General features: G+C 58.0%; 2 protein-coding genes across 2 annotated transcripts in view; one reads left to right on the top strand and one right to left on the bottom strand.

Annotated features, from left to right (window-relative positions):
- Positions 1–9,959, top strand: part of MEIOSIN (meiosis initiator) — a 34,008-nt gene extending 24,049 nt beyond the window's left edge. Inside the window, exons 4-13 of the mRNA XM_049902418.1 lie at positions 816–950; positions 2,020–2,262; positions 3,213–3,321; positions 4,134–4,237; positions 5,150–5,305; positions 5,653–5,726; positions 7,066–7,215; positions 7,288–7,532; positions 9,109–9,198; positions 9,788–9,959. Of these exons, the coding sequence (XP_049758375.1) occupies positions 816–950; positions 2,020–2,262; positions 3,213–3,321; positions 4,134–4,237; positions 5,150–5,305; positions 5,653–5,726; positions 7,066–7,215; positions 7,288–7,532; positions 9,109–9,198; positions 9,788–9,959 (1,478 nt within the window). The remainder of the gene's footprint in view (positions 1–815; positions 951–2,019; positions 2,263–3,212; positions 3,322–4,133; positions 4,238–5,149; positions 5,306–5,652; positions 5,727–7,065; positions 7,216–7,287; positions 7,533–9,108; positions 9,199–9,787) is intronic.
- A 663-nt stretch (positions 9,960–10,622) lies between these two features.
- SIX5 (SIX homeobox 5) lies at positions 10,623–14,792 on the bottom strand. Its single transcript, XM_049901146.1, has 3 exons — positions 13,934–14,792; positions 12,195–12,997; positions 10,623–11,914 (listed from the first exon to the last, which is right to left on the bottom strand). Exons 1-3 carry the CDS (start codon positions 14,728–14,730, stop codon positions 11,268–11,270), a joined length of 2,247 nt encoding a protein of 748 aa, XP_049757103.1. The 5' UTR covers positions 14,731–14,792; the 3' UTR covers positions 10,623–11,267.
- Between the last annotated feature and the right edge of the window lie 553 nt (positions 14,793–15,345).

The following is a 15,345-nucleotide window of genomic DNA, read 5'->3' as shown; positions in this document are numbered from 1 at the left end:
CTGGAAGTTTGCCCTCACCCAGAGGCTCTGCAGGAGAAAAGACTTGGTGATCTGATCCCGTAAAGATTACCGCCTAGGAGACCTTATGGGGCAGTTGTACTCTGTCCTATAGTGTCTCTAGGAGTTGGAATCCACTCAATCACCCAACAACAACAGTACTGTGGGAATGAGATCCTGAAGGGCTTCGGTCGTCAGTGATGGAGTCTGGGTGCGACATGAGGAAGATAAGAATTCCTGGAGGATTTTAAACCAAGGGAAAGTCATAATCAGATTTATCTCCTGACATCTAGAGTAGAGGGTGGGTTAGTCAGTAAGAAGCTGGAGTCAGGGAGATGAGCGAGGATACTCTTAGGGGTGGCGTGGACAAGAGAGGCCCAATCTAGCACTGTGGCTGAGAATGCGGACAGAAGTGGGCAAATTTGGGAGGAGTTCACGAGGGCAAATTGAAAGGCCTGAAGGAGAGGCCCAGTGCAGCCCTGGGTGGGCGGTGGCGGCCTCACTGTGTTGGGAAGGTGAAAGGAGAGATTGGTGTGGGGTAAGAAAGATGGTGAGGCATTTGGGAAGTGCTTAGTCTGTTTCCCTCTTGGTCAAGGCCCCACAGAGAGCCCAGAATACCACTCAGGAAATCGGAGCTGGAGCTCCGTACCTTTGTTGCCTGGCGGTGCAACCCCGCATAGGCCCTGCCTCCTCCTGGATCTCAGGGTGCACGTTTGTAAAGCCAGCCTGGGCACTGGGGCTGCCCACCCCAGGACTGGAAAGCAGGAGGTGTGACTGGATGAGGGGTGCTGACCGGCTCCTTCTCCGTCCTTGTGCAGGGCCGGGTCAGAACCCCACTGGGGGCCCACCAAGGCAGAGACACTCCACCCCATCTAGCTCCCCGTGCTCTCGAAAGACCCGTCTCCGGGGAGCCTGCCAGAAGCCTCAGAAGAAGAAGCCGACTCAAACATCAGGTACACACTGTCAGTGGTGGCAAAGCAGGGGCAACACTGGAGCTGGGCTCCCTTCCACGGGTGTCACTATCCTGGGGAGGCCTTGTCAGCCATCCTGAGCCCTTGTCTAAGCTGGAGCGTCAGACATGCCTGGGTTCAACTCCTGGCTCCCCCACTTACTAGCTCTGAGGCCTTAGGAGGTCACCCTCCTTCTCTGAGCCTCAGTGTCCTCATCTGGAGCTTGTGGTCCCAAGCCTAGGATTGTCTTAAGGATTACATAAAAGCCTGTGTGGTGCAAATGGTTAAGCGGTCAACTACTAACTGAAAGGTTAGTGGTTTGAACCCAACCAGATGTGACTTGGAAGTAAAGCCTGGCAATCAGCTCCTGAAAGGTCACAGCCTTGAAAACCCTATGGAGCAGTTCTACTCTGCATACTCGCCTTGAGTCATTGGCGTCTACTTGACGGCAACTAGTTTTGGTTTTGGTATATATACTACTTAAGCAATGCTTGGCATACAGTCAGCACTCAGCAAATAGAAGCTGCTGTTTATTGTCTATATGTTCACTTAGTCATCCATCCTTGGGTCAGGACATCAGGGAGCGTGAGGTGGGGGAAAGATTCAAGTATGGGAGTCAGGAGTCCTAGGACTGGTCCCAGCCTTGCTACTAACTAGCTCTGTGTCCCTTACCCTCTGTGGGCCTCCATTTCCAGGTCTTTAAAATGGAAGCTGGACCTAATTAGTGGTGTCCAGCCCTGGCTGCACAGTTGAATCCTCTGGAGTGCCTTAAAAAATACTTCTGTGTGTGCCTCGCATCTATAAATTTTGATTTGAGGATCTAGGGTAGAACCTGGGTATCAATACTTTTTAAAAACTCCTGAGGTGATTCTGGCATGTGGCCAGGGAAGCATTCGACTGGGCCAGCCCTAAGTGAGCATCTGACCTTACCTGGGAAGCGCTGGTGGGTGACCAGGCCAGGCAAAGCTGTTGAACGGGTTGTCAGGGCTGGGGAAAAGAAGACGCCCCCTTAGCCATACCTGGTGACAGCCAGGCAGCCTTGTCTCTGATGCCTGTCTCTCTGCTCTCTCAGAACGGCAGACCCGGGACCAGAAGCCTCGCCGCTGTCTGACCCTGTGCAAGCCCAAGAAGGTGACCCCGGCCCCAGACCAGGAAAGAGGGAACACTGAGGGGACAACCAGCCCTCTAAGATGCACTGATTCCGACAGACAGCCCAAGGCTGCACCGTCCTCGCCTCAAGGTGGAGAGAAAAGAGGAAGAGCCCAGCTGACAGTGCTGGACATGGCTGAGAGCGGCGCCCACTGCGGCCTCTCAAGTTGGTGGCTTTCCTCATGGTTACTGTAGTCATTCGTTTATACTCTTCTTTCTGGGCACCTGCTCTGTCCCGGCACAGGATTCGTGCTGGGCACACGGCAGTCAACAAGGTGGATGCCGTCTCTCACTTCACGATGCTCATGGCCTCTTTCTCAATTTTCTTTTCATTTTAGGCTCTGGTGTGGGTGTGAGGGTAGAATAGGACCAGTGTCACCTTCCCATGTAGACATCAGGTCTCAGAACGGGGGAGGAGGCCAGGTGGGAGGACAGTCTCTCGAGCACCAGCTTGGAGAGGTGTGAGGGTGAACCCAGCAGACAGCGAGAGGAGAAAGAGGGCAGTTTGCACACAGGGCTGGCCTCACACTGGCTTAGAAACCCCCAGTTAGGCTTGTCTTCCATTTGTTCATTCTGCCTCGACTCCCGAGCATCTCCTTGCTGCCAGGCCACGTGCGGGTGCTGGTGACACAGCAGTGACTGAGCTCACAGGCCAGTGACGAAGCCATATCACCAAATACTGAGAGTGCAGAGGAATCCAGTCTTGCTGGGGGCGGGCCCAGAGGAGATACCTGAGCCAGCCTGGGATCAGAAAGGCAGGCCTTTCCCAGTCTTCCTGCCAGCTGTGTGACCTGATCTCTCAGTGCCTCAGTTTACCTATCTGTAAAATGGGGTAATAGTAAAATGCTTAGGACAGCTGGCACATAGGAAACACTGGATCCTTGTTTGCTGTCATCCTTGTCGGTGTCACCATGATTCCATCTAGGATTTTACCTTCATTGTAGCTTCTGATGGGATATGGGGTTCAGGAACCCTGGGTGTGAGTGGGAGGCCTGCAGAGGCCTCAAAGCCTGAGGCTTTGGCCAGGATGGGGGAAGGCATCTCTCTGTCCCCTGCATCTGGGAGCCCTGGAATTTGTTCCAATCTGTGGAGTGACCATCCTGATCCACCCCTCAGGCTGCTGTTTCGGAAACAGTGCCCAGGACGATGAGCCTTCCCCTGCCCTTGGGGTCCAGAAAGACGCTGAGAAGTTCTACTTTCTCAACAGGACACAGCCCTGCCCCAGGTAAGGGAATTCCAAGGGCACCGAGTGGGGGTCGAGGTGTGTGGTTGGAATGGCTGAGGGAGGGGCGCCGAGACTGGTGTACAGCCTCTGCTGGTGTCCCCCCAGCACCGTGGGCACCACGGAAAAGCCTGACTTTCTCCTCACTGGACGTGGCAGCAGGGTTCTTACAGGCCTCTCTGCCTTCCACCTCACCCCTCCAGCCTGTTCTCACCAGTCAACAGAGCAGCTCTCCCAACACACAGATCTTGACCCTTTAGTCCTTTGCTCCAAAGCCTTCCTCGGTGCCTGTAGGGGAGAGCCCAAACATCTTCGCTGGCATTTGAGCCTCTTCTCTGGCCCCAGCTCACCCTGCCAGCCCTTTTTCTGCCCTTCCCCCATGAATCTTACACTCAGGTATTCGCCATTCCCCGAAGGAGCCAGTCCCTGTCCCAGAGTGCCTGCTCCCCCTGTCCACCTGGAAAACTGCCCCAGTCCTGAAATCAGGGCTGAGGTCAGTGTGGTGGCTCTCTGCCTGCCCTGCCCGCCTGCTCCCTGGTCGCCTCCACTCCCCCCACACCACAGCGCTGTTCCTATGTTGTCACTGTCAGCTCACATGCTCTCTCCTCACAAGACTTGAAGCTCCTCAAGGGTAGAGCCTCAGGGCACTGAGCTTTCTGCTCCAGTGCCCCACACAGGGGCCAGCACTGAGGAAATCCATGTCTGACCTCACCATTGGCAACACTGGGACCCCAAAGGGAAACGGCACACGTGGTCACACAGCACCTCCCAGACCTGGGCTCTGGCTCTGCCTCTTGAAATTCCACCTCTTGCAGGCAGCAGGAGCTGGTGTTCTACGATTCCAGCGAGGAGGTAGACAAGGAGTCCCCTGATGCTGACCCTTGGCTTCCTGCCTGGACCGCAGAGGGCAGCCCCCATGGTGAATGAAACTCTCTCTCCTCAATGCAGGCTGGTGTGGGGCCTTCTTGGTACATTCCTTCTGAGGATTTCTGTGGAAGGGGGGAAAGAGGGCAAGTGAGTGGAAACCGGCTAAGCACCAAAACCCGTTGCCATCAAGTCGATTCCAGCTCCTAGTGATCCTGTAGGACAGAGCAGAACTGCCCCATAGGGTTTCCAAGGAGAGGTGGTGGACTCGAACTGCTGACCTTTTGGTTAGCACCCAAGTTCTTAACCACTGTGCCACCAGGGCTACCTGCTAATAGCACAAGATGGCAAATACACCATATGCCTGCTGTCGCTTCTCCACCTTTGCCTGCGGCAGACATTACTAATGACTCGTCACTCTCCTGAGCGCAGATGCTACTTCAGAATCTTTCTTAATACAGAGCTCCAGGGAGCTACAATCAGACTGTCAGGCCTGGGCACAAGATGATTTTGTTTTTTTTTTTTTTTGCAATCCATAATGCCAGGCTTCATACGTCTTAATTTCCTCTACCAAGGAGTCCTGGGTGGCACAAATAGTTATGTGCCTGACTACTAGCCGAAAGGTCGGCGATTCGAACCCACCCAGAGGGCGCCTTGGAAGACAGGCCTAGCGATCCGCTTCTGAAAGGTCACAGCCCTGAAAACCCTGTGGAGCAGTCTAGTCTGCACATGTGGGGTCGCCATGATTCGGAATCAACTTGGCAGCAACTAACAGCAACAGTAACAAAATGGGGATGGTAATAACAGTAAAGTGGGTGATGGCGGTCATTTCCTCTCCCAAGCACTGAAAGCGAGGAACTGACAGAGTCGCCTTTCCCATGTCTGGCACCATCTCCTTAAGCCAGCTGCTGTGTTGGGGACAAGGGGATCTCTGGCCACACGTCTGAGACAGATGTTTGCTTTTCAGGGAGCCCACTGGCCTTGGGGCCTCCCCAGATCAAGGACTGGAGTGCCACGGGCCCCCTGAGCGAGATCTTGGGGCTCAGCCCTTCCCTCTTCACCTCCCCTGGCAGGCTGCTGCCAGAGCAGATCCTGGAAGACGGCACAGAGTATCTAACCCAAGGTGAGCAGCAAGGCCTGGGCCTGAGGCTTGGGGCATCTGATTCCCAGAGGTAAGCCCAAGCCTGGTCCTGACACCCCACAATCACAGGCCAGTGGGGTGAGTGTCCTGACAAGGAGACGTCAGGAGGGCTCTGGGAGCCAGAGCAGGGAGCCGCCCGCTCTGCCCAGGGTGCAGAGACACCCTGGGAGAGCTGGCCTGTGAGCTGGATTGGGACTTTGACTAGGAGATCCCAAAGCAGGAAACCAAGGAGGGGCGCCCTGGCCAGCAGGGGTGGTGGGTACAGAGGGGTGGTGCCATGAGAGAAACACTTCCCTTCTAGCAGCTCCTCTGGTCCCCCTCCCTGACAGCTCTCTTTGAAGACGTGTACCTCGGCCCTGAGTCTCCACTTTCTGCCTGCAAGTCTGAGGCGCCAGAGAACAAGGTACGCGACTGACCACTTGTCCATCCACGGAGACGTCCATCCTTTTGTCTACACACGTTCATCATCTGCTCGCTTCACCCCTCTCTCCCCTCAACCTTTCGGCCATCTTCCACCCACACAGTCACCCATCGATCCCCTCAGGGGTCCACTCACCCTTCCAGAATCTGTCACACCTCTGACCTGCTCATCTGCCCGTCCTGTGAGCATCACCTGGTGCCTGCCCTGTGCTGGGCGCCTGGAAAGAATGAGACGAACGTGATAAAAGACAAAAGCCGTCAACCAACCAACCAGTTACCATCAAGTTGAGCCTGACTCGTGGCAACCCCACGTGTGTCAGAGTAGAACTGTGCTCCACAGGGTTTTCAATGACTGTTTTTTTTCTGAAGTGGATTGCCAGGCCTTTCTTTCAAGGTGCCTCTGGGTAGACGACTCAAACCACTAACCTTTTGGTTAACAGCCAAGCTCTTAATCACTTGTGCCACTCAGGGACACCCTATGCAATACCTAGAAGAGGCAAATGCATAGAGTCAAAAAGTTGATTGGTGGTTATCAGGGGCTAGGCGGAGGAGAGAGTGAGGAATTACTGGTTAAAAAAAAAAGAAGAAAAAAATTCAGCACATTAAGATAAATGAATAAATAAAAATATTTTTAAAATTATCACAATGAGCACACCTAGCACCCAGTTCTTGGTTTATAAAAACCAGATTAGGAGGCAGAAGAGCTGATCCCAGTCCAACCCCTCTCTGATTTCCTAAGACAGTCAGAACATCTGCTTGAATGTCTGAGGGGCTGTTTGGATGAGACTGTCTTTGTTATTATTATTATTGCTGTGAAAATAGACACAACAAAACGTGCACCATCTCAACAATTTCTGCATGTACAACTCAGTGACACTGATCACGTTCTTCAAGTTGTGCAGCCATTCTCGCTTCCCTTTTCCAAATCATTCCTCCACCGTGAACATAGCCTCAGCGCCCCCTCAGCAAAAAACGTCCCCGTTCTCCTCCTTCCCGCCCCTGGTAACCACCAACAATCCCCAGTTTCCGTATGTTTGCTTATTTCGTATAAGTGAGATCATACAGCATTTGTCCTTTTGCCACTGACTGATTTCACCTGGCACGACCTTGTCTAGATTTATCCGTGTTGCGGCACGCATTGGGATTTCATTTCTCTTTATGACTGTGTGATATTCCATGGTGTGCATTTTGTTTCGAGATTGTCTTTAATCAGAGCTGTTTCTAATGCCAACGTCATGTCCCCAGAAATGTTGCGGATCAGAGGATAAAGGGATACCTTTATCTCTACTCGCATCCCCTTTCATGTTTCTCCTCCATCCCAGAACACTCCCCCTGAGGCCCCCGGAGACCCGACTGATGCGCACAGCCAGTTCCAGTCCTCCGTCTCGCTCGACCACTGCTACCTCTCCCTCAGCGAGACCAGCCCAGGCTCTGGGACCACTGAGACAGAGTCCCCTTGGAAGCGGCAAGAGGTGAGAGGTCAGTCCCCTCTGCTGAGGTTGGTCCCCATCTCCACCCTCTCTCACCTCCCCCTGCCCCCGCAGGACGCCCAGCCCGACCCCGAGGACTCGGAGTCCTCCAGTGAGGAAGATGGCGACTACACCTGGACCCCGACCCGGCGGGCCTCGGTCCTGCCCCCCGGCGGGAGGAAGGCCAGGAAGGCCCGCGCAACCAGGGGCCCCGTGAAGTCCAAGGAGGGGAAGAAAGTCCCCTATCCCACCCCGATGAAGAAAAAGTGTGTCAACGGCTTCATCATGTTCTGCAGGATGAATAGGAAGCAGTACATCCGGTGAGCGAGGAGCCCCCTCTGCCCCTGGGCAGGGCCCCGACCACAGCGCATCCCACTGCTCTCTGACTCGCAGCGCCCCCGGGAAGGGCCCACCAACTGTCCTCACTCACACCTCTCCCCAGAATGTAAGCCAGCCCCATTGCGTTGGTCAGAACCTTTTCACTGCAAGCAAGGAAACCCAGCTCAACTTCAGAGAAGTCTTATATAAGCCTTACATAGCCGGAAAAAAGGGCCAGGGGGCTGTCCACTGCTTTCATGCACAGCTGGGTCTGGCCACTGAGACAGGGTTCTCTAGAAGCTGCCGCTCTCTCACCTCTGCTGTCTCCCCAGCTGGTTTCATGCTCAAGCTTGGGTGGGGTGCCACACCGGGGGCAGGATCACCCCCCGTGGGCTCAGGCTTCCATCCTGCCCACCACTCTAGTAACTCAGGTGAAAAGAGAGCTCCTCGTGTCCAAGGCTTCAAGCAAAAGTTCTTGAGGTTGACTGGGATTGGATCAGATGCCCAGCCCTGACCCAGGCATGCCCAGGCCTGCAGCCAGGGGGTGGGGGGGCCCCTCCAAGCCACCAACAGGAAAGAAGAGCTGTCCCCTTACAGAGAAATCCAGGTGCTGGTACCAGGAGGAATCCCTGGGTGGGTGGTGCCAATGGTTAATATGCTTGGCTACTACCCAGAGGGTTGGAGGTTCAAGTCCACCCAGAGGCACCTTGGAAGAAAGGCCTGGTGATCTTCTTCTGAAAAATCAGTCACTGAAAACCTCTGGAGCTCAGTTCTGCTCTGACACACATGGGGTCACCGTGAATCAGAATCCACCCCACGGCAATCGGTTTTATATTCTTCCATAAATTCAAGAAATACTCAGCTGTGCCAGGCACTTCCCAGGAACTGTCTCCTTTAATCCTTACAACCACACCATGGTGGAGGCGCTATTATTGTGCCCATTTTACAGCTAAGGAAGCTGGGGCCCAGAGCGGTTGTCCAGGGTCACATAGCCTGTGTGGGGAAGAACTGGGATTCTGACCCCAGGCAGTCTGGCTCTAGAACCTGTGTTCTAGGTCATACTATAAAAAGCATAAAAGGCAGGAAGATAAACAAGGAAACTACAAGGCATGGTAGATGGTTTAGGAGCCCCTGGGTGGTACAAACAGTTAACACACTTGGCTACTAACTAAAAGGTTGGAGGTACAAGTCCTCCCGGAGGCACTTTGGGAGAAATTTCCGAAAAATCAGCCGTTGAAAACCCCATAGAGCACAACTCTGACACACATGGGATTGGTGTGAGTCAGCATTGACTCAAAGGCAACTGGTTTTTTGGTTTTGATACCAGGAGGGGTTGGAGGCAGGGCCCTGCAGTCTGTCTCGGGACCCTGGGCATCCCCTTTGAGTGATTTCTGCACTCCAGTGAGTGCCTAGCGACGGAGGCCTTTCAGGCCAAAAGGGATAGGCAAGATCTGAGTTCTCAGATGGGAAAACCGAGGCTCCAAAGGGGTGAGGGACCCTTCTGTGGTCTCACTGTTGCCTCCTCTGAAGCCAGGCTGCTCTGCAGACCTCTCCTTACTCCCCCCTTCCCTGTCCCAGAGCCTGTCCAGGAACCGCATCCACAGCTGCCACCAAGGAGCTGGCCCAGCTCTGGCGGGTGATGACCCTGCAGGAACGGAAGCCATATTGGTGAGAAGCCCCTGCCCGAGGGTGTTGGGGGAGTCCAGAGGGGCCTCCCAGATTCCCTAATCCCACTCATCTTCCAGAGCCTCGAGCTGCGTGGTATTGGGAACAGGTTGGGAGGTGAGTAGGGTGAGGGACTTGTGCATTGCAGATTTTTAGGAAGGATTTGGGGGTGATCAGTGGAGAACTGCTTCACCCTGTAGCTCCCTTCTGGATTCGGATCTTCTGCCACAGGGAGGTTCTCTCTGTCCAGTCTCATTTCCCTCTTGCTTGGCCTTCTCCTTCCCTCCTCCTCTTAGACCCCCTCCACCCTCTTCTGTCCACCAACTTCAAAGAGCTGCCACCTGCCCATTTCACCTCAGTCCCTGAAACACAGGTGCGTGTGTGTGATTTGTAGCAGACCCTCAAAGGCATGTGGGACCCCAGCAGTGAGCTGAGGCCCGTTTTACAGACCTGGACTCAGAAACCAGGGGCTCCTCCAGGAAGGCTAACACTCTGACCTCTGCCGCAGCCCAGGCCCTGGTCACCGCTGAGGGTGGACTCGGGGGTGGGACTGAGCTCCCCAGGAGGTGAGTGAGGCCCCATCTCCCCCCAGCATCAAGGCACGCAGGTTCAGCCGCCAGCACAACCGCATTGTGAAGCAGGAGAGGTCCAGCAGTGAGGACGACGACTGGGACCCGCCCAAGCCCTTCTACCAGCTGTTGGCCGAGAAGGCCCGTTCGTCCCCATCCCCGGGGCGGGCCCCTCAGCCCCCTCCTGGCCAGTGAGGGCCAGCGGCCCCCCTCCGCTCTCACCTCCTGGCAGCTCCACGGTAGTGTCTGAAGCCCTCTGAAGCCGGGAGCGGAGAGGGGGAGGTCCCCCGGCCCCAGCCCTGTTAACTTGGGCTTATTTATTGACCCCGTTTTAGGTGTTCACGGTGTAAGGCTGCCTTGGGCAGTCTCTCTCCTCCCCTCTGGCTTGTCAGAGGACCCTCAGGGTGGGGAAGGGAGCCCAAATGAAATGCAGGGAGGTGAGGAGATGTGGAGGGGTCACCTCTGCCCTTCTCCCCCCCACCCCAGAATCAAATGGTTTCCACCCTGTTCACCTTCCCCACTGCCACTGTTCTATTTATAGATTATTTATTGTTCTAAATGAAATAAAGCAAGTAGAACCCTTGTTACCAGCAGCAGAGAGGACTCCAGGCTCTCCCATCTCAGCCCGTCCCGTGGCACTGGGGCATCCTTCCCCCTAGATCTGTGGGCCCCCCGCCTTGGGCTGAGGTTGAAAGAAACCTCCCAGCCCACACTTTCCCAAGCCTCACCGCAAACCTTCCCACTCAGGAAGTGGAGATCAGAAAGCCTGAACCTCAAACCAGGCTTTCTGTTGTTCAGGTCTCCTTTGGGCAAGTTATTTGGAAGTTAACCCACACCCCTATGGTTCTAATTGTCTGTTACTTTTTTATTGAAACAGAGACATAACACGTCCTAGAAAAATAAAGATTTAGGGTACAAATGATGTGGGGGGGCAGGGGCTAGAAGTTGCCCCTGGGGGCAGATGAGGGCATCTTTGGTCTGGGGCTGGACGTGAGGGTGAGGGGAAGACAGGCACCCCTGCTCTGGAGCCCACCCAGACCTGCGTCCCTTTTCAGCAAGAAGTGCTGAGCTGGGGAGGGTCTGCCTGTCCTCCCCTCTGAGTTTCATGAGTTCCACACAGTTCTGAGGACAACGGACAACAGTGGAGCTATTAACAGTGTGTTAGGGAGTGACAGGGAGACGGCTCAAGGGGGTTGGAAGTCCAGCCATTTGGCAGAGTCTTCAGCTCACAGCTAGTACCAGGTCGTGGGGGGCAGAGCCCCTGAGTCAAGAACCCCCACCCCCATATGTGTGGGGGGCAGAGCAAGGAGAGGGCTGTAACAGAAGGTCTCTCCATCCAGAGAGGGGACAGGGCTGAGTCCCTGGTAGGGCTGAGCCTGCCTAGAGAGGTGTAGTGCGGGGCATCTTCAGTTGCAGCAATTGTTTCTGGGAGGTTGCCGGCTCCCAGGCCTGCCCCCAGGTCTTTTGAGCACCATTGTCAGGAGGGAGTAAGGGCGGACTGGGTCACAGTTCCAAGGGCTCTTCCACGGGCACTGACTGCAGCTGAGTCAGGACCTTGGCCTCGGCTTCCAGCCCCTCATCCACCTCACCCCCTGCTGTGGACCCCAGGAGCAGCCCCTCGGAGTCAGGGTCTGGCAGCCTCAGCACAGTGTGGGGGGCCTGAGTCGCCAGCCCCTTCTCCACTTCCAGCAGCCCCTCGGTTCCTGTGCTCAGTTCCAGCCCCGCTGGCCACACGGGTACTGCAGCGGGAGACAGCATCAGCCCCTCTGGCGGCGGGGGTGCTGGGAAGCTGGGCAGGAGGCTGGAGGAGTCTGGGGAGAAGGGAAGGCCTGTAGTGGTGGCAACAGCAGTGGTGGTGGTGGTGGCGGCAGCTGGGGGTGGTGGCGGTGGCAGCGGCTGCTGCACAGAAAGAGTGCCTAGCGTGTGGGCCTCCGGGAGAGCGGGGCTGGGCGCCACCGGGAGGGCTCCTTCGGGCACTGAGAGGGCCGTCTCTGGCTTCAGGGGCAGGGCCAGGCTGGGGGTGGGTGGCAGCACCTGGGAGACCAGCATGCTGGTGGGGAAGGTGGCAGTGAGGATGATCTTGCCCTGCTGTACAGCCACACCTGTCACGATGGGGCTGCCAGACACAGGATTCGCCAGGAGGAAGTTTCCTGTGGGGAGAGATGGGCCAAGAGCTGTTAGAGACGGGGGCTGCTGGCTTGGGACAGAGGTGGGGGCGGTCCCCATGGAGATGAGCCAGAGGCAAAATGGAGCCCTTTTGGGGTGGGGCTCAGGCTGTGTGACTTGAGCCTCAGTGCCCTACACAGAAGCCCACTTTGACATGCCAGGGATGAGACACCCCCAGAAACCTACCGGCACCCCCGGCCTTCTTCCTCTGAGATAACATGCCCCCCACCCAGCTCTCACTCAGAGGGAGGCAGAAGAAGATACCTGGGGCTGTGGCTGAAGGGAGCTGCAGGGTGGTCACACCCACCCCGGAGTTTATCAGGTGCACGTTGGCAGGGCCTGCTGCGGCTGCCACCTTCACAGGGCTGCCTGGCCCAGCTGCTAACAGCTGCAGTGGCCCCACAGCCTGGGGCAGGGTCACCACCTGTGAGGTGGGTACTACCTGGGGCAGGTTCAACAGCGGGGAGGTGGGGCCCAGGCCTGCAGGGTACCCAGGTGGTGGGGAGAGTGGCACCACCTGTGGAGCAGCCACTGTCGGCAGTGGTCCTGGTGGCAGGGGAAAGGTGGCAGCTGTGGGGGGGCCAGGCACCACCTGGGGCAGGGGCCCTGAAACCTCCTCTCCGGCCAGACCTGATGCAGCCACTTGGGCTCCCTTGGTCTCAGATGCTTCAGGCTGCGTCTCTTCCAGACGAACCTCCCCTGTCTGGGGGTCCAGGACCAGGGAGGCCTTGGCCTCACTGGCCCCCTGGGTACTGGGCTGCGGTGGAGGGGCGCCCCCACCCCCTGTGAGTAGCAGGGGGCCCAGGCTGGAGGCTTCGCCCAGGGCCAGACTATTGATGATGACAGGGCTCCCGTTGAGGAGCACTGCTGGAGAGTTGCCAGCAGCCAGAAAGCTCCCGTTCACCAGGATGGAAGAGGAGGCAGGGCAGGGCGCTGGAGGGGTGGCCCCAGCCAAGAAGATGGAGCCCTGGGCTGAGGCCTCAGCAGCCACTGAGGCCACCCCCCTCTCCAGGTCCTCGGGACTCCGGCTGGACTCGTCCTCCGTGGTAGGGTTCCCATCAGACTCACTGGTGGAGAGAGGATGGTAAGCTGTGGTCCTGAACACTGGGCCAGCCTGACTTCTCCACAGAAGACTCCCCACTTTTCCCAGCCCCAGCTCTTGGATACACCCTTAGAACAGTTATAGAACCTCCCGAAATCAAGACTCCAGACACATAGCTTCTACAAACTCCACACTGACAAGACCACAAAAAAACCTAAAATCTTATGGGACAGGAGAAAGAGACCCTCCTTTCCCAGCCCCTTGGCCTCCAGGCCCCAAAGGCTGTGCACCACGGCTGTCCCTCATAGTTCTCTGGGCCAGGCTGCTTGTCCGACAGAGAGTGAGCCAGGAGGTGGCTGCTGCTCAGCTCCCGGTACCCTCCCCTGGGGAGGCAGAGAAGGGAGTGAGAGGCCGGCGGCCCTGGGTGGGAGGGGAAGGGCTAGAGTTACAGGGAAACCGGAGCTGGGGAAGGTTCACGTTTCACAACAAAGACAGACGACAGACCACGCTGTTTGGCCCCCGAGGGGGGTGTGGGGGTGTGTAGGGCAAAGTAACGGGTCAGGGACGGTCTGGCGGTCTGAAAGAAGTTCCTGCTGGGGGTGGGGTGAACAAAGGTCCCCCGCTTCCTTTCCAGAGGCCCCCCCAGAGGCTCCACTTTCTCAATGTCTCCCCTGAATCTAGCCTCAAACTGGATGGGGATTTGGGCTGGAGCCTTGTGTGGAGCGAGGGAAGAGGTCTAGGCTGTGCGCGCGATGCACTGATGTCCAGGGGTAGAAGGCCCGGGGCGTGTGCCTTTCTGACCCGCGCTTTCCCCCTGCTCTCCCGGGCGAAAGAGTAGGTGAGTGTGAGGTGTGCGCGGAGGTCGGCGCGCTGACTCTCGCACTGGGCACGGGGGTTGCGGTGTCGGATTGTAAATAGAACGCCCCGGACAAGCGGGGCTCGCGCTGCCCGGGTTCCTCACCTCTTGCAGGGCGCGCCGCCGCCGCCCCCGGTCCGGTCGCGCTGTCGCCGGTTCTTGAACCAGTTGCTGACCTGCGTGAGCGAGAGGCCAGTGAGGGTGGCCAGGCGGCGCTTCTCGTCGGGCGTAGGGTAGCGGTTGCCGCGATAGCAGGCCTTGAGCGCGGCGCGGGAGCGCTCCTTGAAGCAGTACACGGTCTCCTCGCCGTCCCAGATGGTCTTGGGCAGCGGGAACTTCTTGCGCAGCCGGTACTTGTCCACGGCGCCCAGTGCGCGGCCGCGGGCCCGCTCGGCCTCGTGGTAGCGTGCGCGGAGGTAAAGGTCCTGCAGGAAGGCGTGGTGGGCAGCAGGGAAGGGGCGGCTCTCGAGCAGCCGGTAGAGCTCGGCGTACTCGCCCCGCTGGAAGGCCACCAAGGCCCGCGCGCGCAGCACCGGATCGCTGCCACGTAGGCGCTCGGCCGGGGGCAGCGCGCCCAGGAAGCGGCTCAAGCGGCCGGCATGGCCCGCCTGGAGCAGCGCCTCACACACGCACGCCACCTGCTCGGGCGAGAAGCGGAGGCCCGTGGGCGGCTCGGCAGCAGCCTCGGAGGGCGAACCGGGGACGCCCGGGGACCCCGGGCCCTCCGCTCCCGCCGCCGCTTCGCCCGCCCTGGCCCCGGCCGCCGCCGCCGCCTCACCCTCGGCCGCCTGCAAAGTCTGCAGGAGCTGGCGCGCTTCCTCCTCCTCCTCCTCGGCTGCCGCGGCCGCAGCCTCCCCTCCGGCCGCCGGCCCCGCGCTCGGCTCCGCAGGCAAGGTAGCCATGTTTTGTAACTTTGGGAAGTTCCTCCCCCTCTCCTCCTCCCTCGGGCTTCCCCCGGCCCCCTCCCCTCTCCTCTCCCCTTCGCGCTTCCCGATCTTCTCCTCCGGCCGTCCCCGCGCCCCTCGCCCAGTGCCGGGCCAACTCTCCTACTCGGGTCTCTGTCCCTACGTCTGTGTGTGTCCGTCCCCTCCCCGTTTGTCCGTGATTCTTTGTTTTCCCTCCGCCTCTGGCCGCGCTTTTTGCCTCCCCCCGCGTGTTCCTCTGGCTCAGGGCCTTAATTTCCCCATCGGGACAACGGAGAGGGTAACGGGCCGTCCGGGAGGACTAAGGGCGCGAAGCCACCTCCGCCCCGAGCTTAAGCTCCAGCACGCCTCCGTCTCCGGGGTCCTCGGGAGGCCCCCCGCTCCCCATCTCAGCCTGCGCTCCGCCCCTCGGAATTCCCGGCTCCACAGGGGGGCGGGTCTGGCTGGGAGGAGGGGCGAGGGAAGGGGGCGAGAAAGTTTGCAGCAACTTTTCGCGAGCCTGCGTCCTGGCGCGGATTCGCGTGGCCCGCGCAGGCGCAGTGTAAAGGGTGGCCCGCGCGCTGCCGGCCCAGCCCCCTTCCTCCCAGCGCAGAA

The sequence above is a fragment of the Elephas maximus genome, chromosome 11 (genome assembly GCF_024166365.1).
Source record: "Elephas maximus indicus isolate mEleMax1 chromosome 11, mEleMax1 primary haplotype, whole genome shotgun sequence".
In the NCBI taxonomy this organism is placed as follows: domain Eukaryota; kingdom Metazoa; phylum Chordata; class Mammalia; order Proboscidea; family Elephantidae; genus Elephas; species Elephas maximus.
The sequence above is the reverse complement of the archived record's forward strand: the minus strand, read 5'-3'. Positions and strand labels throughout refer to the sequence as shown.

Bases quoted from the DNA above. Each gene is read 5' to 3' on its own strand.
- SIX5 (XM_049901146.1), bottom strand. From the start codon at position 14,730: ATGGCTACCTTGCCTGCGGAGCCGAGCGCGGGGCCGGCGGCCGGAGGG. The intron at 12,998-13,933 runs GTGAGGAACCCG...TCTCTCCACCAG, and splicing joins GGCGGCGCGCCCTGCAAGAG to TGAGTCTGATGGGAACCCTA. The intron at 11,915-12,194 runs GTATCTTCTTCT...CTCTCCCCACAG, and splicing joins CCCTTCAGCCACAGCCCCAG to GAAACTTCCTCCTGGCGAAT.